General features: G+C 43.7%; 1 protein-coding gene across 4 annotated transcripts in view; it reads left to right on the top strand.

Annotated features, from left to right (window-relative positions):
* The window catches only part of LOC115458247 (acetolactate synthase-like protein), a 211830-nt gene that overhangs the window by 11694 nt on the left and 177896 nt on the right, over window positions 1-22240 (top strand). For all 4 annotated transcript variants that reach the window (XM_030188108.1, XM_030188107.1, XM_030188110.1 and 1 more), the window contains exon 3: window positions 5662-5863. In XM_030188108.1, coding sequence (XP_030043968.1) covers window positions 5662-5863 — 202 coding nt within the window. The remainder of the gene's footprint in view (window positions 1-5661; window positions 5864-22240) is intronic.

Consider the following 22240-nt stretch of genomic DNA (forward strand, 5'->3'; position numbering starts at 1 on the left):
GGTTCACATTCTAACAATCCTGTCCACCTCCCTTTGGAGTTGTTTCTTCGTAATTTGTTTTAATTTTATGCTATTGTATTAAACTGAAGTGAAGCAGATGTGCTGCGGGTGGGAAGGTGCTCCGTGCATATGCGGTGGGATGTGGCTCGTGCTCCAGAAGGCTCTCAAACTTTTTTCTATGCTGGCTAACATACCGAATCCCGGGCGACGCGGATCGTCTACCCACTTGTGAGAATGTGAAGCCTGCTGTCCTCAAAGAATACCTGCTACAGGTAAAGTATCTTCACTATTTAGGGAATCCCAGTAGAGAGGTTTACACAATGCTTAAAGTAAGCCAGGTATGCTTAACGAGAGAGCAGGATAAAGGATTTGCATTATCCCCTTCAACTTCTAAGCAGCTTGTAGATCAAAGTCAAAAATACAATTTGAAGTGCCTGTATACAAATGCTAGAAGCCTAAAAAAATAAGATGGGAGAGTTAGAATATATAGCACTAAATGAACTCTAATGGGCATCTCAGAGACTTGGTGGAAAGAGGACAATCAGTGGGATACTGTGTTAACAGGGTACAAATTGTATCGCAATGATAGGATCAAATTAGAGGGAGGGGTTGTGCTATATGTTAAAGAGGAAATTGAGTCAAATAAAATAAACATTTCACATAACAGATAGCAGCGTGGAATCATTATGGATAGAAATTCTATTTGTGAAGGGAAGGAGTATTCTTGTAGGGCTGTACTACCGTCTGCTGGGACAGAACGAACAGACAGATGAAGAAATGTTTACAGTGATTAGGAAAGCTGGCAAATTGGGCAATGCTATAATAATGGGTGATTTCATTTACCCCAGTATTGACTGGATAAATGTTACATCAGGGAGTGCCAGGAAGTTAAAATTTCTAGATGTAATAAACGACTGCTTCCTGGAGCAGCTGGTCCAGGAACTGACGAGAGGAGGAGCCATTTTGGATCTGGTCCTTTGGTGGCATGCAGGGTATAGTGCGAGAGGTGGCAATATTGGGTCCCCTGGGAAACAGTGATCATAACATGATCAAGTTTGAGCTACTATCTAGGATGAACTCGCAAAAGAAATCTAGCTTCATTTAATTTTCGAAAGGGTGACTATAATAAAATGAGGAAAATGGTTAAAAAGGAACTAAAAGGATCGGTTGCAAAAGTTAGGACACTAAACCAGGCGTGGACGTTATTCAAAAATACCATCTTGGAAGCCCAGTTCAGATGCATTCCACGTACTTGCAAAGGTGGAAAGAAGAGAAAATGTTAGCTAGCATAGTTAAAAGGTGAAGTAAAAGAGGCCATTACAGCCCAAAGATTGTCCTTCAAAGAATGGAAAAAGGACCCAAATGAAGAAAATAAAAAGCAACATAAGCACCGGGAAGTCAGATGCAAAGCATTAATAAAGAAAGCTAAAGGATAATATGAAGAGAAACTTCAGGCGTGGACGTTATTCAAAAATACCATCTTGGAAGCCCAGTCCAGATGCATTTCACGTACTTGCAAAGGTGGAAAGAAGAGAAAATGTTAGCTAGCATGGTTAAAAGGTGAAGTAAAAGAGGCCATTAAAGCCAAAAGATTGTCCTTCAAAGAATGGAAAAAGGACCCAAATGAAGAAAATAAAAAGCAACACAAGCACCGCAAAGTCAGATGCAAAGCATTAATAAAGAAAACTAAAGGATAATATGAAGAGAAACTTGCCGCAAAGGCTAAAACTCGCAGTAACAACTTTTTCAGGTACATCAGAAGCAGAAAGCCTGTGAAGGAATCCGTGGGACTGTTGAATCACAAAGGAGCAAAAGGGGCGTTCAGGGAGGGCAAGGCCAAAGTGGAGAAACTGAATGAATTCTTTGCTTGTGTCTTTATGGAAGAAGATTTAAGAGATCTGCCTGTACCGGAAATGGTTTTCTAGGGTGATGATGCAGAGGAATTGAAAGAAATCTTGGTAAGCCTGGAAGATGTACTGAGCCAAATTGACAAATTAAAGAGTAGTAAATCACCTGGACCGAATGGCATACATCCAAGGGTACTGAAAGAACTTGAGCATGAAATTGCTGATCTGCTGTTAGTAATATGTAACTTGTCGGTAAAATTGTCCATAGTACCTGGCCAATGTGACACTGATTTTTAAAAAGGGTTCTAGAGGTGATCCGGGAAATTATAGACCGGTAAGACTGACGTTGGTACCGGGCAAAATAGTGGAAACTATTATAAAGAATAAAATTATAGAATACATAGACAAACATAGTTTAATGGGACAGAGTCAGCATGGGTTCAGTTGAGGGAAGTCTTACCTCACCAATTTGCTTCATTTCTTTGAAGGCATGAATAAACATATGGATACAGGTGAGCCGGTTGATGTAGTTTATCTAGATTGTTAGAAAGTTTTTGATAAAGGTCTTCATGAGAGACTCCTGAGAAAATTAAAGAGTCATGGGATAGGCGGCAAGGTTGTGGTGTGGATTAGTAATTGGCTATTGGACAGAAAATAGATGCTGGGGTTAAATGGTCATTTCCCTCAATGGAGGAGAGTGGAGTGCCGCAGGGATCTGTACTGGGACCAGTAATATTTAACATTTATAAATGATATGGAAATTGGAATGATGAGTAAGTTGATCAGATTTGCAGATGATACAAAACTATTCAAGGTTGTTAAAACACATGAGGACTTTGAAATATTGCAGGAAGACCTTCGGAAATTGGAAGACTGGGCATCCAGATGGCAGATGAAATTTAATGTTCACAAATGCAAGGTGATACACATTGGACAGAATCACAGTTACCTGATGCTGGGGTCCACCTTGGGGGTCAGTGCTCATGAAAAAGATCTGAGTTTCATTGTAGATAATACGCTGAAATCTTCTGTTCAGTGTGTGACGGCGGCCAAAAAAGCAAACAGGATGGTAGGAATTATTAGGAAAGGGATGGTGAATAAGACTGAAAATACTATAATGCCTTGGTATCGCTCCATCTTGAGTATTGCATTTAGTTCTAGTCGCTGTATCTCAAAAAAGATTTAGCGGAATTAGAAAAGGTTCAAAGAAGAGCGACTAAAATGATAAACGTGATGGAACTCTCGTATGAGGAATGGCTAAAGAGGTTAGGGCTGTTCAGCTTGGAAAAGAGACAGATGAGGTGAGATATGATTGAGGTCTACAAAATCCTGAGTGGTGTAGAACGAATAGAAGTAAATCAAATTTTCATTTTTTTATTTTTATTTTTTTACTCGTTCCAACAGTACAAAGACTAGGGGACACTCGAAGTTGCATGGAAATACTTTAAAACAAATAGGAAATATATTTTCACTCAACGAATAGTTAAGCTCTGGAACATGCAGAGGAGGTGGTAACAGCGATTAGTGTATCTGGGTTTAAAAAAGGTTTGGCCAAATTCCTAGAGGAAAAGTCTATAGTCTGCTATTGAGACAGACATAGGAAGCAACTGCTTGCTCTGGGATTTGTAGTATGGAGTGTTGCCAGGATTTGGGTTTCTGCCAGGTACTTGTGACTTGGCTTGGCCACTGTTTGGAAAACAGGATACTGGGCTAAATGGACCATTGGTCTGATCCAGTATGGCTACTCTTTTGTTCTGGGGGAATTCCTGTGCTGCACAGAAATCTGAATTTTTTTCTCATATTTCAGTACGGGGACATGGAAATGGTGACTTCTGCTGCTTACCTGCAGGATTATTGCCCATATCATAAAGGGAATGGGCAGCTGCATGGGCTGAAGGGACACTGCAAAAACATGCTTGGCCCACATGACTGAAGGGAGGTGGCATATGCATGGTTGGCCTCTTGCGCTGAAGAATGAATTGTGTATGGAAGGGAAGAGGTTGCAGTGGATGAGTTTCGCACAGACCAAACATAACAAGGGAGGTCTGTTGGAGCCTGGTGGAACGGTCAGAGACAAGGTGCAGAGAGGAGTAAGATAGTAGATTTCAGAGTCAATGCTTTGGGCAGGGGGGGGAGGAGATGGTAGAAATAGCTGGGGAGGGGCTGAAGCCTTGAGGGGTTGTATAACAAGAAAGCTGGGAGTCTTGCTAGGGAGAACAAACCTAAGGGAGGGGTCAGAGAACTGGGTTAAAGAGGGTTAGGGAAGGGGAGAGAAAGCTGGAGGTGAACAGAAAATTGAAAAGTTGTCGAGTGAAGCAGGCAGGCTGGAGGTCAGGGGATTGATCTCCGGGAAATCTCAAGAGAGGTTCATGTCAAAGGGGATCCCAGTGTGAGCGATGGATTGGGTAGAAACAGCAGGGTGAGAGTGATGTGGTGAAGAGAGGTTAATAATTCTTCTGTATCAAATTATAAATTACAGTAATTTCAGTGTTACATGATTTAATCAAATCTGCAGAATATCATAGAGTTTAAAAATATATTGCTCAGAATTTCCTCAGGAATAATTTAGCTCTAACTGTAAAAGAGGCTGGTGGTTACAACAGCTGCAGGCATGGGGACCTTGGTTCAGTTCCAGTGTCTCCTTTAAGCATTTAACCTGCATGTTTTATAGTACTGCACACACCAGTAGCACTATTAGAAATAACATATATGTTATTGGAGGATGGGGCAAAACAATTGTGATTTAGGATCACAATTCTAGGCTTCAGTCCTCTGGACTGAGATCCCTGAAAATAATTGGGAGGGAGGGGGGGGGGGGAGGGAAGGCAGAAACTGCTTTTTGCTCAGAGGAAGTGGAGAAAGGAGGGATTAGTCCCTGAACCCTTCCTGCAGACCTATCTTAGAACCCCCGCCCACATTCCCACTGTCACAGAAGCTCTTATCAGACCAAATACCCCTCTCAAACACTCCTTCACTATACAACCAACACCCCTCTTCTTTGCGCTTGGCACACAATTGCACTCATCTGCCCTTTGTCAATGCCACTGCCCCAGACATCACATCTACAACTGACTTTCCTCCCTACATGCACACAATCCCACACATCACACCCCTACAGCACCCTTAACACATACAAGTCCCTACTCTCCCACTGCAGACATCTCACTCGGAGATACCCTCACAGCTCACCTCCACTCCATGACTGGAGCTCTGAGGGGGACCTGCTGCTTGCTTCCACTGCCTTGGGCAATATGGTATTATAGGGGCCCATCTTAATTTTTCTGCCCAGGGCCCATTCAGTCCTAGCTATGCCTCTGCCTGACTATACTAGCATTGTCTTAAAAATTAGTCTCATTTTTTGTTCTATTTTTATTAATAGATTAACCCATCAGGAAAAAAAATCAAGATACCAAAATAAAATTAATCCACAAGGAAAGCAATAGATACAGTTTTAAAAACCCAATATGACTCGCAGGTTGCATTAGAAAAACTGCATGGGGACTGGTTTACATTAATCCATTTGCATGCTTCTTTTGTTAAAAAAAAAGGCAGAAACAAATCAAAATCAAGCTTAGCATTAACATTCACATATAAATATAATTTACCCCAGAGAGCCTTTCCCCCCCAATAGCACCCACACACCCCTTTCTTCTTATCTTAAATTTTAACCTGGTGAAGAGAGCACTGCAGGCCTATCTTGATTTGTGGAAAACTTGCTTGTCATTGTGTTTGAGGAGAATGCTTTGGTCCCCCTTAATTTTTAAAAGATTTCTAAGTGCAGAGTTTGGATTTTTTTTTCCTTTTCTTTTTCCAGGTAGAAGCACAGAGCCCTCGCTATGGTGGTGAGCTTGTGGCAGAGGTACTACAAGCCCATAAAGTCCGATTCCTGTTCACCCTTGTGGGAGGCCATATCTCACCTATTCTGGTGGCTTGTGAAAAGCTGGGAATCCGTGTTGTTGACACACGGCATGAGGCTACAGCTGTCTTTGCAGCCGATGCAGTTGCCAGACTTTCAGGTACCTGATCGCTATTGATTTTGTGGTGAGGGTTAAATGCTAAATCAAATAATGAGGTGTAAACAAAGGTTCAGATTTGTAAGCACATAAGATAAGGGTACAACAGGGCAGGGCACTCACACTGATAACCTTATAATAAGATTTAGGATATGGTCAGACTTACCAGGCAATGAGAATCACATTCTGTAAAGAGAGAAAGAAAACAAACTTTTCTGTTGACAAGCAAGCACATAAGTGGGTGATACCATCCAGTGGCACTATTCAGAACAGCTATCCCTGAGCAAAACTAGTTATGAACATGCCGGTGCCGAGCAAAAGGGTAGAGACTATTATAAAGAACAAAATTACAGAGCATATTCAAAAGCATGGATTAATGAGACAAAGTCAACATGGATTTAGTGAAGAGAAATCTTGCCTAACCAATCTACTACATTTCTTTGAAGGGGTGAACAAACATGTGGATAAAGGTGAGCCGGTTGATATTGTGTATCTGGATTTTCAGAAGCCGTTTGACAAAGTACCTCATGAAAGACTGCAGAGGAAATTGGAGCGTCATGGGATAGGAGGTAGTGTTCTATTGTGGATTAAAAGATAGAAAACAGAGAGTAGGGTTAAATGGTCAGTATTCTCAATGGAGGACGGTAGTTAGTGGGGTTCCCCGGGGTCTGTGCTGGGACCACTGCTTTTTAACATATTTATAAATGACCTAGAGATGGGAGTAACTAGTGAGGTAATTACATTTGCTGATGACACAAAGTTATTCAAAGTCATTAAATCACAGGAGGATTGTGAAAAATTACAAGAGGACCTTATGAGACTGGGAGACTGGGCGTCGAAATGGCAGATGACGTTTAATGTGAGCAAATGCAAAGTGATGCATGTGGGAAAGTGGAACCTGAATTATAGCTACGTCATGCAAGGTTCCACGTTAGGAGTCACAGACCAAGAAAGGGATCTAGGTGTCGTCGTTGATGATCCTTGTCAAAATAGCCCCTGTAATAAAATAACCTTGTAACAAACTAACCTTTAACTAAACTAAGAAGTATAGTAAAAAATGCTGTCTCCCTGTCTCTGGCGGTCCAGCATCTCTTCTCCTCTTTTATTACCCGCTCTCTTCAACTCCCTCTCCAGTGCAGCATCTTTCTCTCTGCACTCCCTGAATTCTGGCATCTCTCTCCCTCCCCGTCCCATGGTCTGGAAATGCATGTCTCCCTCTTCCTCCTGGCTGCCCTGCGTGGTCTTGCCCTACCCCCCTTCCCAGTGATCAACATTTTTGTGGGCTGCCGGCAGCGTCAACAAGCTGCTTTGGCCAGTCCCAGATGTATTTTATTGGGGGGGGGGGGGGGGGGGGAGGCCCTTTTGACAGGGGCTGATTTGTTGTGGACTTTTTTGTCAGGGCTATTTTGTGTTTGGACCCTTTTGTTCGGGCTATTTTGATCAGGTACCATTTTAAGGGCTCCTCTAAAGAGTGCCATTTATTCAGTATCAGTTGAATGCAGTTTCAATCCACGAACTTTACTCTGCACAGATTCTGAACTCCACAGTAGTGCTTCTATTCCCCTTCCTCTTTGCCATGCTTGGAGCTCTCACAGTGCCCTAGAAGACTACCCAGATCTGGAGTTTCTTCTTTTGAAATCCTTCTTAGAGACGCAGGAGTACTGTACTGGAATTTCCTTCTATCCATCTCCTTCTCCTGTGTGAATTGAGTCTCCTTATGAAGACATAGGTTCCCTTCCCACTACAGCAGGAAGCAGAATTGAATTTGGATATCTTAAGTATGTAAGTATTGCCATACTGGGACAGACCAAAGGTCCATCAGGCCCAGCATCCTATTCCCGACAGTGTCACGGTTGTGGCCATGCCCTTATGTTCAGACCTACTGTTTCTCTGTATCTAGCTCTGTGACCTCTCCAGTTTGCCTTTTTTTCCCTGTTGTTCTTCCTGTTAGCCAAGTCTTGCCTTGGTCTTCCTGCTTCTGCTTCATTTCCCACTTGTGACATCATCAGCCTACTCCTTTATAAGGACCCAGGGGGCTCTTCTGCATAGGGTTACCATATTGCTCCAGAAAAAGGAGGACGGATTGAGCCAGCCGGGTTTTACTTCCATTGCTTTCAATGGAAGTAATTGAGCCAGCCGGGTTTTACTTCCATTGCTTTCAATGGAAGTAATTGAGCCAACCGGGTTTTACTTCCATTGCTTTCAATGGAAAGCGATGGAAGTAAAACCCGGCTGGCTCAATCCGTCCTCCTTTTTCTGGAGCCATATGGTAACCCTACTTCTGCGTTGCCTTTGCAACAAGTCTATTTTCCTTTTTCTTGTTGTAATGTTGTTTGATTCTGAGGGAACTGGTCTTCTTGTTGATCTGTGTCTTTGCACACAGCCCTGAGCCCTGTGTGAGTGGTTTTGGTTTGAATCTGTATGGATTACCTTCCTGTTAGGTTTGCTTTCAAGCAAAGCCCTCTTCTGTTTTTGTGTGTGTTCTGGTTTAAACCTGTATGGATTACTTGTCTGTTTCTAGGCTCTCTAGCTTAAACCTGTTTTGTTTCCTTGTGTGGTTTCCCTTGTTACCTTTCACTTTTCAGAGAGCCGGTTGTTGTCAGCCCAGCTGCTTTTCTTGATTACTTTGCTTCCACAGCCTAGCTGCTTCCCTGATTACCTTATTCCTGTGCAGCTGGGTGTACTCTGTCTCTACCTGCTTTTCCCTTCCTTTTCTGGCTAATTTCTGGTAAGAACATTGTTGTTTTTTCCTTTGTTTGCTTTAAACCTTTGACTGTAGTGTAAGCCCTGCTTCTTTCTGATGTGTTTTAGAAGCAGTTCTTCCCTTTAGCATGTTTTAACGCTTAGTCTGCTGGGTCTGTCTCCTGATTCTTATGAGCTTTGCTCCTTATCTGATTTGTGTATGTAAAGGCAGCTTTCCTTGTTTGCTTGCTTTTGTCTCTAGTGTCTGTTATTTTATTCTGTGGCACAGCCTTGTGTATTATGTGTGGCTTCCCTTTTCCCTTGAGTGCTGTGTGGCACAGCCTAGAGTGTATTCTTATGAGTGGCTCCCCTTTACCCTTGAGTGCTGCGTGGCATAGCCTAGAGTGTATTCTTATGAGTGGCTCCCCTTTATCCTTGAGTGCTGCGTGGCATAGCCTAGAGTGTATTCTTATGAGTGGCTCCCCTTTATCCTTGAGTGCTGCGTGGCATAGCCTAGAGTGTATTCTTATGAGTGGCTCCCCTTTACCCTTGAGTGCTGCGTGGCCAGCCGTGTATTCCTTTGAGTGGCTTCCCTTTTCCCTGAGTGCTGTATGGTACTGCCTAGAGTGTATTCCTATAGTTGGCTTCCCTTTTCCTTGAGTTCTGTATGGCATAGCCATGAGTTTCCTTTGTGTGGCCTTGTCTTGAGAGTTCCCCGTGTGCTTTCTGTTTGAGTTCTCTCTCTGTGAGGTTTCTGGTTGTGTTTTGAGTGGATGGCTTTTTCTGTTCGCTGTGACTACCAGTGCAGCCTTGAGCGGTCTCTCTGTGTGGCACGAATGGGCTGTTGGTCCGTTTAGCTGTGTCTGCTAGCACAGTCCTGTGCATTCTCTCTGTTTGATTCTGTTTGAGTAGGTGGTTCTTCTGTTTGCTGTGACTACTAGCCCAACCCTGAGCTATCTCTCTGTGTGATGTCTGTTTGACTTGGTTAGGACTATTCATTTATAGCTGGGGTTCTAAGCCCAGTCCTGTGCTGCCTTCCTGTGTGGTTTTCTTATCTTTTACTTATGGTTTTTTCCATGTGAGTCTAAGTGGGGTTGTCTTTTCCCCTTCAGTTTTTTAGTGCCTCAGTGTAGGGTCTTCTGACCCCTTGTTTGTGGCTCTGTTTAGTGCAGTGTGTGTGAACTGCTTGAGTAGTACTTGCTCAAGAGATTGAGTTCTGTTTCTTTCCCCTTCCCTCTGATATGATTCGGTTCCAGTTCGGCTGTGAGGCCCGTACGCTTGGACTCTGTATGAGTGGGTTCCGGATTGGCAGTGAGGCCCACCTGAATGGTCTATCTCCCTTTTCTGGTGGTGGCTTGTTGCTTGCTCTATTGGCCATGTTTGGTATTGTGTTTGTATTCAGTGCCTGGTTCACTTCTGCTCTACGCCTCCCCAGAGGACTTGTCTGCTGCAGCCTAAGGGCTCTCCATCCTGGGTTCCGTGGCACCAATCCAGGTCACAAGTACCTGGCAAGAGCCCAAAATTACAATACATTTTATGCTGCTTGAAATAAGCAGTGAAGTTTTCCCCAAGTCCATTTTAATAATGGTTTATGGTCTTTTCCTTTAGGAAGTCATCCAAACCTTTTTTTTAAAACCCACTAAAGCTAACCGCTTTTACTGCATTCTCTGACAACGAATTCCAGAGTTTAATTACATGTTGAGAGAAGAAAGGTTTTCTAAGATTTGCTTTAAATCTACTTTCTATCTTAATTGCGTACCCCCTAGTCCTAGTATTTTTGGAAAGAGTAAACAAGTTCCAATCCACTTGTTATTTTATAGACCTCTCAGCCGTCTTTTCTCTAAGCTGAAGAGCCCTAGCCGCTTTAGCTTTTCCTCATAGGGGAGTCATCCCATCCCCTTTATCATTTTCTAGTTCCACTATTTTTTTTTTTTTTTTGAGCTTCAGTGACCAGAATTGAACACAATATTCGAGGTGTGATCCCACCATGGATCGATACAAAGGCATTATAATGTCCTCATTTTTGTTTTCCATTCCTTTCCTAATAATACCTAATATTCTATTTGCTTTCTTAGCTGTTGCTGCACACTGAGCAGAGGGCTTCAACGTATCATCAACGATGACACCTTGATCCATTTCCTGGTCGGTGACCCTTAACATGGAACTTTGCATTACGTAGCTGTAATTTGGATTCCTCTTTCCCACATGCATCACTTTGCACTTGCTCACATTAAATGTCATCTGCCATTTAGATTCCCAGTCTCGTAAGGTCCTTTTATAATTTTTCACAATCCTCTTGCGATTTAACACCTTGGAATAACTTTGTGTCATCAGCAAATTTAATTACCTCACTAGTTAATTCCATCTCTAGATCATTTGTAAATATGTTAAAAGGCAGTGGTCCCAGCACAGACCCCTGGGACCTACCCTTCTCCATTGAGAATACTGTTTTCTATCTTCTAACCAGTTTTTAATCCACAATAGGACACTGCCTCCTATCCCATGACTCTCTAATTTCCTCTGGAGTCTTTCTTGAGGTACTTTCTCAAACGCCTTTTGAAAATACAGGTAACACAATATTGACCGGCTCATCTTTATCCGCATGTTTGTTCACTCCCTCAAAGAAATGTAATAGATTGGCTTTGCTTCATTAATCCATGCTTTTGCCTAAAGCCCCTGTAACTATACTGATCCATGGCCTCTTACAAGAGCAGCAGCTTCATATGTGACACTCCACTAAACATTCATCCGGTATCACAAAAGATGGAAAAATCAGCCTGTACCTGGTTTTAATAAGGTCCAGTGTCCTTTTCTTCAGTGGTATTTGAGTCAACGATTTAAAAGGCGGTTTCCAATATGCCTCTTGGTAAAGACCCCAACCACTTAAGTGCAATGCTGTCTGCAGACATTGCAGGTTATATATATGGTTCAATATATGCATACCATTTTCCAGAAGATAGGAACAGATGACAGGAGGTTCCTGAGTTCTCAATTTTAATAAAAATTGGATACCACTTCAGACTTGGTATTTGCCACAAGATTGACTTTTTTAATGGTTCCAGATACCCCAAGCCCATCCCCCCTGTCTTCAGGAACCTACTACTATACTACTACTAATCATTCCTATAGCACTACTAGACATACGCTGCGCTGTACTCTGAACATGAAGAGACGGTCTCTGCTTGACACAGCAATCTAATTAGGACAGACAAACAGAACAAATAAGGTATAAGGGAATTACTAAGGTGGGAATGATAAAACATGGGTACTAAACAAGTGAGTAAGGGATAGGAGTTAAAAGCAGCATCAAAAAGGTGGGCTTTTAGCCTAGACTTGAAGATGACCAGAGGTGAAGCTTGACGTACTGGCTCAGGAAGTCTATTCCTGGTATATGGTGCAGCAAGATAAAAGGAACAGAGTCTGGAGTTAGCAGTGGAGGAAAGGATGTAGATATGAGAGATTTACCCAGTGAACGGAGTTCCCGGAGAGGAGTGTAGGGAGAGATAAGAGTGGAGAGGTACTGAGGAGCTTCAGAGTGAATGCACTTGTAAGTCAATAAGAGGAGTTTGAACTGTATGCGGAAACAGATAGGGAGCCAGTGAAGTGACTTGAGGTGAGGGCTAATATGACCATATTGACACTGGGGGAATATAAGTTGTGCAGCAGAAGTTTGAACAGATTGAAGGGGAGAGAGATAGCTTAGAGGGAGACCTGTGAGAAGCAAGTGGAGTGGAGGAGTGGCCTATTGGTTAGAGCACCAGTCTTGACATCCAGAGGTGGTCGGTTTTAATCCCACCGCTGCTCCTTGTGATCTTGGGCAAGTCACTTAACCCTCCATTGCCTTGGGTACAAATTTAGGTTGTGAGCCCTCCAGGGACAGAGAAATATCCATTGTACCCGAATGTAACTCACCTAGAGCTACTACTGAAAAAGTGAGAGCAAGTACAAATAAATAAATAAGTTGCAATAGTCTTAGTGAGAGGTGGTGAGAGTGTGGATAAAGGGTTCTGGTGTTGCGCTCAGAAAGGAAAGGATGAATTTTGGTGATTATAGAGAAAGAAACGACAGGTTTTAGTAGTCTGTTGAATATGTGCAGAGAAGGAAAGAGAGGCGTCGAAGGTGACCCCAAGGTTACGAGCTGATGAAATAGGGAGGATGAGAGTGTTATCCGCAGAGATAGAGAATGGGGGAAGAGAGGTTGGTTTAGGGGGAAAGATGATAAGCTCAGTCTTGGTCATGTTTAGTTTCAGATGGCGGTGAGACATCCAGGCAGCCTGATACTTTGGCCTGGATGCCTGCTGAAATTTCTGATGTGGAGCATAAAGGTGATTCTGAAAACCATGGGATGAGATCAGAGTGCCAAGGGAAGAGGTATAGATGGAGAAAAGAAGAGGTCCCAGGACAGATCCCTGTTACACCAACTAATAGTGGGCTAGAAGTGGAGGAGGATGCAACAGCGTATACACAAAGTACGATGGGAGAGATAAGAAGAAAACCAGGAAAAAGCAGAGCCCTGAAATCCAAGTGAGGACAGCGTATCAAGGAGTAGGTGGTGATCAACAGTGTCAAAAGCAGCAGATAGATCGAGAAGGATGATGATAGAATGAGACCTTTGGATCTGGCCAGGAACAGGTCATTAGAAACTTTAGCAAGTGCTGTTTCAGTGGAATGAAGAGGGCAAAAGCCAGATTGAAGTGGATTAAGAGTAGTTTGAGATGAAAGAAAGTCAAGACAACGGCAGTGAACAACACGTTGAAGTATCTTGGATAGAAAAGGGAGGAGGTCCCGCGCCGAAGTATTTTCTCTATACACTTTATATTTTCTCCCAGTTACTACTTATGTCTCCAGTACACTTTTCTGTTCTTGGTACTGTCCCTTCCTAATCTTTCTCCATCTGAAACCACTATATACAGAAGGAACACATTGCTCACTTTCTGCTTTCATCACCTCACCATCTCTTTTGTCTTCTCCCTTCTTCTCAGCTCTCAACCTTTCAACCATCTCCATTCTACCTGAGTATATCTCGCCCTTGTCGCTGTCGTCATGCCTCTCCTACTCTTCTTCGTACTCTCTTGCTCCTTCTCCTGCTCTTCGCTGGGGATATATATATATTTTTTTTTTTTGTTACATTTGTACCCCGCGCTTTCCCACTCATGGCAGGCTCAATGCGGCTTACATGGGGCAATGGAGGGTTAAGTGACTTGCCCAGAGTCACAAGGAGCTGTCTGTGCCTGAAGTGGGAATCGAACTCAGTTCCTCAGTTCCCCAGGACCAAAGTCCACCACCCTAACCACAAGGCCACTCCTCCCAATCATGGTCCTCCACATCAGCTTTCATCCTATTTGTGTAGGTCACACCGTGATGTCTCCAATCTAACTTCTGTTCCTCTCCTCCCCCCTTCTTCCCTGCCTTTGTCATGTGCTCTGTGAATGCCTGCTCTGTCTGCAACAACCTCTATTACATATGTTTTTTGTAAGCTGGGATACATTTTTAACGAAATAAACGTTTGTTTATATTCAAGAATGCACTTGTAAGTCAGTAAGAGGAGTTGGAACTGTATGCGGAAATGGATAGGGAGCCAGTGAAGTGACTTGAGGAGAGGGTTATTGACATTGGTGGAAGTTGTAGGATTCCAGGTGGTCACTCAAATAGCTTTCTCCAGACCCTTTCAGATTGCCTAAATTCCTGAAGGAAAGATTTTTTTTTTCATTGCTTCAGTTCTGCAAGGAACTCAAGGTTCTCATTGGAGCAATCTGATCCAGACTCTCAAGTAAAGTCCCTTTCCAAGGTGCTAATGCATCATCAACAGACAATGATAATAGCTAAATGTCAGTGTGTGTGGTCTCTGATTGAACTGATGAATAGTCTTTAGAGAATGTGGTGATATTGTGCACTCAAATAATCCAAATTAGTATATGATTTGGCCAGGTCAGTGGTACAACCACAGGTTGGGGGGGCAGTCCTCTCTTTTTAATTCCTTTGGCAAAAAAAAATCATATCCAATACGTGACCTACTGTGTGTGTAGCTACAGAAATTATCAATGGTAGAAAGAGGAGAGCAAGTCAAATGTAAAATTAAAGTCGCTTAATTATCTAAATTAAAAGAAAGAGACAAAATAGACTCAACTAAAGAAAAGGAATAAGATTATAAGTCTCGGAGGACAATATACAGCACAAAAAGACAGGACTAAAATATCAGCAGATATTGCCTGTAATAGTAGGCAATTTCAGTAAAAGACAAAAACAGCATGATATACAGCCAATAGGCTACCAGGGGTCGGAGGGCAACTTTTTGTTTCACCATAACAGTATCAGAATTAACTAACCATGTTTTGGTTATGTGTATAATATTGCAAGGACAATTTGATGTACTAAGTTATAAATTAAACATGGTTTTACTCCTGACTGATAAAGCATTAAGAAGACCAATACGCAGGGTGACTGAGTAGGTCTCTGGATAGGTCTAATAGATGGTACATAGTTAAAACATGAAGTTTGGACCAGGATTGGATTGTCTACAATTCCTTAAACTCAATAGAGGACCATATTGCCCCTTACCAGTAATCATATCAATACTTGACATACTCTACTCACCAAAGACTACTAGACGAAGAGGCTGTTACTATTTCAGTCCAAATTCAGCCCAAAAGGACTCACTCCTTTGTCAGTGTGCTCGAATATTTCCAAGGTCCAGGAAGTCAAGAAGCCATAAAGTGTGCAAATTTCTGGAAGAGGGAAAGGGAATGGGACTTGATATACTGCCTTTCTGTGATTTTTGCAACTACATTCAAAGCGGTTTACATTATGGTATTTATATGTACCTTGGGCAATGGAGGGTTAAGGGACTTTCTCAGAGTCATGAGGAGCTGCAGTGGGAATTGAACCCAGTTCCCCAGGAAAAAGCCTGCTGCACTAACCACTAGGCTACTCCTCCACTCTAAGATTAATCCTATATAATAATTCTCACCTCCAACGTTCTAAAGTAGCTGCCTGTGTCCATGCCTCCTTCGGAGTTGCTGAGCTAGGCTCCAAAGTCAGGCTGACGTCACCGTTGCCGTTATGCAGAGAAGGAGGTGGGGTGAGGGCTCCAGCAGCCAGCTGGCAAGGGGAGCCTCCAGTTGGCTGGCCTGTCTGAGGAGGAGGAGCCCGGCTGCGAGGAATCTTGTGGTCAGAAAGAGAAGATCGGGGCGGCTTCTGGAGCGCCGGCTCAAGATGGCCGGCGCTCCACTTCGCGGGGCACAGAGGATCAGGGCGGCTTCCAGAGCGCCGGCTCTGCCAAGATGGACGGCACTCCACTTAGCGGGTGCGAGAGGATTGGGGTGACAACCTGGGTGGCTGGAGGGGGGCAGGTGAAAGAGCAGGGTCGTTGGACTTGGGTGGCTGTAGAAGGGGCAGGGGGAGAGGAGGGTCGCAGTACATGGGTGGCTGCATGGGGGGCAGGGGGAGAGGAGGGTCGCTGGACATGGATGACTGGAGAGGGGGGGCAGGGAAGGGGGGTCCTGAGACCAGAGAGGTGGGGGCGGAAGGGGGTCCGCAGACCATAAAGGGGGGAGGAGGAGGGCCCTGAGAGAGAGAGGGGGGTGGGGGCGGGCCCTAAGAGAGACGGGGTGGGGCAAACACTCACTCACTCTCTCTCATAAGTACATAAGTAATGCCATACTGGGAAAAGACCATGGGTCCATTGAGCCCAGCATCCTGTCCACGACAGCGGCCAATCCAGGCCAAGGGCACCTGGCAAGCTTCCCAAACGTACAAACATTCTATACGTGTTATTCCTGGAATTGTGGATTTTTCCCAAGTCCATTTAGTAGCGGTTTATGGACTTGTCCTTTAGGAAACCGTCCAACCCCTTTTTAAACTCTGCTACACTCTCTCTGACATTCTGTCTATCATACTCCAACTCTGTCACACACACACACTCACACACACACACACACACACTCACTCACTCTGTCTCTCTCTCTTTCTCTGACACACACACTCCATCTCTCACACACACTCTCTCTCTCTCAAACATATACTCCGAGGAAAACCTTGCTAACGCCCGTTTCATTTCTGATTGAAACGGGCCTTTTTTACTAGTAAACTATAATCCAGCTAGAGGAGAGGAGACCAGTTTTGCTGTTCATGGTATACTGAGCACCTTCCACATCATCTGTGGAAGAATTCCTTGATCTGATTGCACAAGGGATCCTGAATTTCCATAGATACATGGAATGCCCTCCTGTGGGAGGTGGTGGAGATGAAAATGCATGGGATAAACACAAAGGAATCCTGTATAGAAGGCATGGAACTAAACAAGCTTAGTCAGTTCTGGGAAAGGGACTTGATATATCGCCTTTCTGAGGTTTTTGCAACTACATTCAAAGTGGTTTACATATATTCAGGTACTTAAGACTTCTGCAGTCTGTGCCCTGAAAATGGCTAGGACATATCAAGTTCAAGTATATACATATGTATTATCACATCATACGTTATGCAATGAGTTTATCTTGGACAGATTTGATGGACTGTATAGGTCTTTGTCGTCATCTACTGTGTTACTATGGGGCTCATTCTCAATGCACTTAGACTTACAGCGTTCCATAGGTTACTGGAATTTTTTGTGCAAAGTCTGTGAGCACTTCTACCTGCGAACTTTGCACTAGTTCCCAGAATAAAAGTACAAATTTTTCTTTTGAAAACTGTGGAAAACATACCTGAATAAATGTACACCATCTTTCTCTATGTGAAATGTTTCCATGTAAAATGTCATAGTTTTCAAACCACAAACAATGCATGTGATTTGCATTTCCTGCCTCCAGGGCTGTCTTCATATAATGGGTGTAATTTTAAAAAGCATTTTCCACCTGTTAAGCATATTATACACTTGGAACACTCTCAGCAAAAGTGCATGGGGGTTGTATCAGGGCTCTACAAATCCCAGGTACCAGGTTGCAGTCTGGCGTGTGGGATTTCATACCCTAAATTCTTTTTTTCTTTTTCTTCTTTATCAGAGCTGCCTCACAAACAAAGTCTCCCAGCTCTGCAGTGTGTTTCAGCTCTCTATAAACTTGAGCCACATCATGCAGGAAGTTTATGAAGTCTCACTGGACTTGAAAGTGAACCCCAAGACTTCTCAAACGTCCAGCATTGTGTTGCTCAAGTTTGTAGAGAGCCAAATCATGGTGCAGAGCTGGGATGTGCAGCTCTGTGAATATTGAGTTAAGGGCAGTAAGTGACAGTTTTGATTTGGACGTCCTTGCACGTCCCGATCCCCGATTCTCTCCGGCGGTGGTCATTTCGGGCACCTTAGTCGTAAGAAAAACACGTCCAAGAGAAGGATGCCCAGCACAAAATCGGAAGGAAAAAAAAACATCCAAGTGCTCATCAAGGACGTCCAAGTGTTAGGCACTTGAAAGAACATCCCTGACGAGCACTTGGACGTTTATTTTTTCTTCCAATTTTTACAATGGGCATCCTCCTCTGCATGGGTCCCGCTCACAGCAGCCCCAACGAGAGGTGCAGACCTCCCGTTAGGTTTTCCACAGTGCATGGGGTCAGAAAACGGCTGTGCATCAGCCCTGCATGTACATTATAATACTAATTAGCTCATTATAAATAACTGTTAGCTGCTACTGTGACAGGAAAATGGCTCGGAGAACCCTTTTGTGCATATCTTGTGCAAACCTGGAGATGATATTGTGAGCCTAGATGCGGAGAAAGCTTTCGATAAAATTCTATGGGATCATCTTTTTTGGGTTCTACCGCAGTTTGGCATCTTTGGGGAGTTTTTAACAGGTAAGAGCCTTATACAGCACACCCATGGCACAAATTCTTGTCAACGGAGACTTAACTGATTCTTTTGCGCTGGAGCGGGGAACAAGACAGGGGTGCCCTCAATCCCCCATGTTATTTGTTCTATCCCTTGAGTCTCTGGCTAGTAAGATTCAACGGTCTTGTGAGCCCAAGAGCATAAAATTAACCTATTAGCGGATGACATGCTAATATTCTTGGGCCAGGCATCTGGGGGGGATCCCTGTGCGTATTGATCTTATTCAGAAGTTTGGGGCCTTCTCTGGACTAAGATTAACTCTGAAAAGTCAGAGGCAATGGCGCTTTCTACCAACTGTGCATGTAAGTGCTTATCTGATTTCCCCTTAGCTTAGACCTCAGGCCCTTTGAAATATTTAGGCATTTTTCTACACTTGGACCAAATTATCATGTCTAGGAAGAACGTTTGGGAGAAACTAGAGGCCATACGTCATATTTGTCGCCGTTGGAAAGATTTTCCTATTTTGTTTCTGGGAAGGGTGGCATTAGTTAAAACTGCCTAAGGTTTTGTACCCCCTCCAAATGATGCCACTTTGGGTTAAAAGTAAGGATGAAAAAATGTACAGTGGGATAATCTCTTCATTTATGTGGGGGGTGCACCATGCTCGAATTGGATATAATAAACTGACTTGAGACGGTGGGAAGGGGGAGTTAATTTACCCGATCTCAGATTCTATAATGTTGCAGTGATCCTACGCTGGATCCATGAACTACACACTGGGCAGTTTGCATTTGCCCCCTCGAGCGTCTGGGAGATAGGCTTCTCCCCTTTTTCAGTTTCTAATGCTCTCCATTCTAGGGGGACACAAATCAAACTGTCCCCACTCCTGTGACCTAGTTAAGTTGGCCTGGGAGTGGTGGAGGGCCCACTTGGGGGGAGCAGTGGGACCATCCCCTTTTTTGGAAATTTGAGACAATCCGAACTTTCCTGCAGGTCAGGGTAGGTCGCATTTTGTATCATGGTCATGGCAGGGGTGTCGTTATATAGGGCAGTTGTCAGAGGTGGATGGTGGTCGGTGTCCAGCCTTCGCACAGTGCTGGGATTTCTGGCACCTTCCTCAGAATTCCTCCTTTTCCTGTATGCAAATTAGACATTATATCCATGCATTGAGGGGCCCTGATCAGAAGCCCCCCCCCCTTTTTCACAGCGTTGGACAGGCCTTCATGCAGATGACCAGTGAACACAGACTTTCCAAATGGTACCGTATGGGAAAGGCGCGGCGTCCTTCCCCTCTCTTTGTGCAGCTCACGAGACAATGGGGTGCGATGTTGGGGGTGGAGGTAACGGTGCAGGAACTTTCGCGCTGTTTCCTACTAGCGTTTAAAATCACTCCAGACGTAGGACTTCATGAAATTCAACTTAAAATCTTACATAATACTACTACTACTACTACTATTTAACATTTATTTAACCCACGAAGTTCAAACACATAATGTGTATCTCACTAGGAGTAGGGGTAAGGAGTATGAGTAGGGTCTATGGGACTCTGAGGATTGTGACAAATGTAAATGCAGGAGGGGTACCCTGGTGTATCACTTTTTAGAATGTCCTCTCTTACAGGATTTTTGGCGGGGAGTCCTGGCTGTCTTGGAGGAGGTTCTCATTTCCTCGTTGGAATGGTCCTACGGGATCCTGCTCATGGGGTCAGATTTAGACCTCACGGCACAGGACCTCTCCGAAATGCAGTTCATTCTACTGGCTTTGGTGCTGGCTAGGAAAGTTATCCTGCAGCATTGGGTGGACAGGACTCTTCCCCCCCCCCCCTCGCTAAGTGGCATGCAAGTATGTTACAAATGGGTACATGGGAGAGGGAGGGGTCTTCGGATCCTTCTTGAAAGCATGTCCAAGCCTATGTTAGCATTTGGCAGAAATGCCATGAATGCTTGTCGTAGCTAGCTAATAAATAAGGTGTGGCTTTACTGACAGGAGTTGCAGTTCAGCCTCAGGGGAAGGGAGGTGGGGAGGAAGGGAAGGGCATAAGGGTGGGGTTTTATAAGCCGCTTCATTGTCAAAAAGGAAAAAAGAGGGGGGAGAGTTTGACATGATTGTAACACTTTGGCAACGATGGCTTGGTATTTGTACGAGTTGGTCTTCATCTTATTGTTTCACATTTTATTATTATATTTGTACTGTTTGGATAAGAACTGTGGCTCTCGTTGCCTGTTTCCTGTTATTCTTGCATCTCTCCTGTCAATAAAAATAACAGTTTAAAGAAAAAGAAATGCAGGGTCATGTCCTTGGGTTACAAGAATCCAAGGGCATGATACAATATAGGGGATGAAGTGCTTCTGTGAACGAAAAAAGAGCAGGACTTGGGAGTGATTGTGTCTGATAACCTTAAGGTGGCCAAACAGATAGAAAAGGCGACGGTCAAAGCCAGGAGGATGCTTGGGTGCATAAGGAGAGGGATGACCAGTAGGAAAAAAGAGGTGATAGTGCCCCGTATAAGTCTCTGGTGAGGCCCCATTTAGAGTATGGTGTGCAGTTCTGGAGACCGCACCTACGTAAAGATATAAACAGGATGGAGTCGGTCCAGAGGGCGGCTACCAAATTGGTAAGCAGTCTCAGTCATAAAACATATAGTGATAGGCCCAGGAGAGAGGAGATATGAGACATTTAAATTCCTCAGTGAGATTAATGTACAGGATCCTTTTCAAATGAAGGAAAGCTCTGGAATGAGAGGGCATAGGATGAAGTTAAGAGGAAATAGGCTTGAGGAATCTAAGACAATACTCTTTCAAGGAAAGGGTGATAGGATGCGTGGAATGGCCTCCTGGTGGATGTCGTGGAGAAAGCGTGGGGCAGGCACGTGGGATCCCTTAGGAAAAGGAGGAATTAGTGGGTACTGAGGAAGGGCAGACTGGATTGTCCATTTAGCCCTTATAGGCCGTCATGTTTCTATGTACTTTTAACCACTTTACGTGTAAGCAATTAAAAAAATTTTCTTACCCAGGTAAATTAGTTTTAGAAAATTTCTCTGTTAAGTACACAAGCAAGGCACAAGGGGCTTCTTTTGCAAAGCTGCGCTAGTGATTCCCACACAGCAAATGAAAGGAAGCCAATAGAAATTGAATGGGCTTCCACTCATCTGCCACACTGAGAATCAGTAGCGTGGCTTTGTAAAAGAGGCCCAATTCCAGGAATAACATGTATAGAATGTTTGTATGTTTGGGAAGCTTGCCAGGTGCCCTTGGCCTGGATTGGCAGCTGTCGTGGACAGGATGCTGGGCTCGATGGACCCTTGGTCTTTCCCAGTGTGGCATTACTTATGTACTTAGGTGCTTAATCAAGAAGACACATGAAACTAATCTGGTATGCAAACATAAAACACATTCACAAATTTGATGTTGAAAATCACATTGCTATATAGCTAAATATACTGTATATTCAGAATTTTACCCTTAAAATTTTTTTTTATTTTATTTTTGTTACATTTGTACCCCACGCTTTCCCACTCATGGCAGGCTCAATGCGGCTTACATATTGTATACAGGTACTTATTTGTACCTGGGGCAATGGAGGGTTAAGTGACTTGCCCAGAGTCACAAGGAGCTGCCTGTGCCTGAAGTGGGAATCGAACTCAGTTCCTCAGTTCCCCAGGACCAAAGTCCACCACCCTAACCACTAGGCCACTCCTCCACGCAGAATAATACTTATTTGCATGCATTTATGAAAATATTTATATTCATAAATCCTTAAGATTGTTCCCCCTACACTACCACCCCCCCCCCCACTCCAAAAACCCCTTGTTTCCGCGGGTATATTTACGCATCTTATATATGATGCATAAATATACCCACGGAAACAAGGGGTTTTTGGAGTGGGGTTTTTTTTTTTGTATATTTAGGCTACTGAAAATTGTGCCGAACTCCCATGTAAAGTTA

Source organism: Microcaecilia unicolor, chromosome 14 (assembly GCF_901765095.1).
Source record: "Microcaecilia unicolor chromosome 14, aMicUni1.1, whole genome shotgun sequence".
NCBI lineage: Eukaryota > Metazoa > Chordata > Amphibia > Gymnophiona > Siphonopidae > Microcaecilia > Microcaecilia unicolor.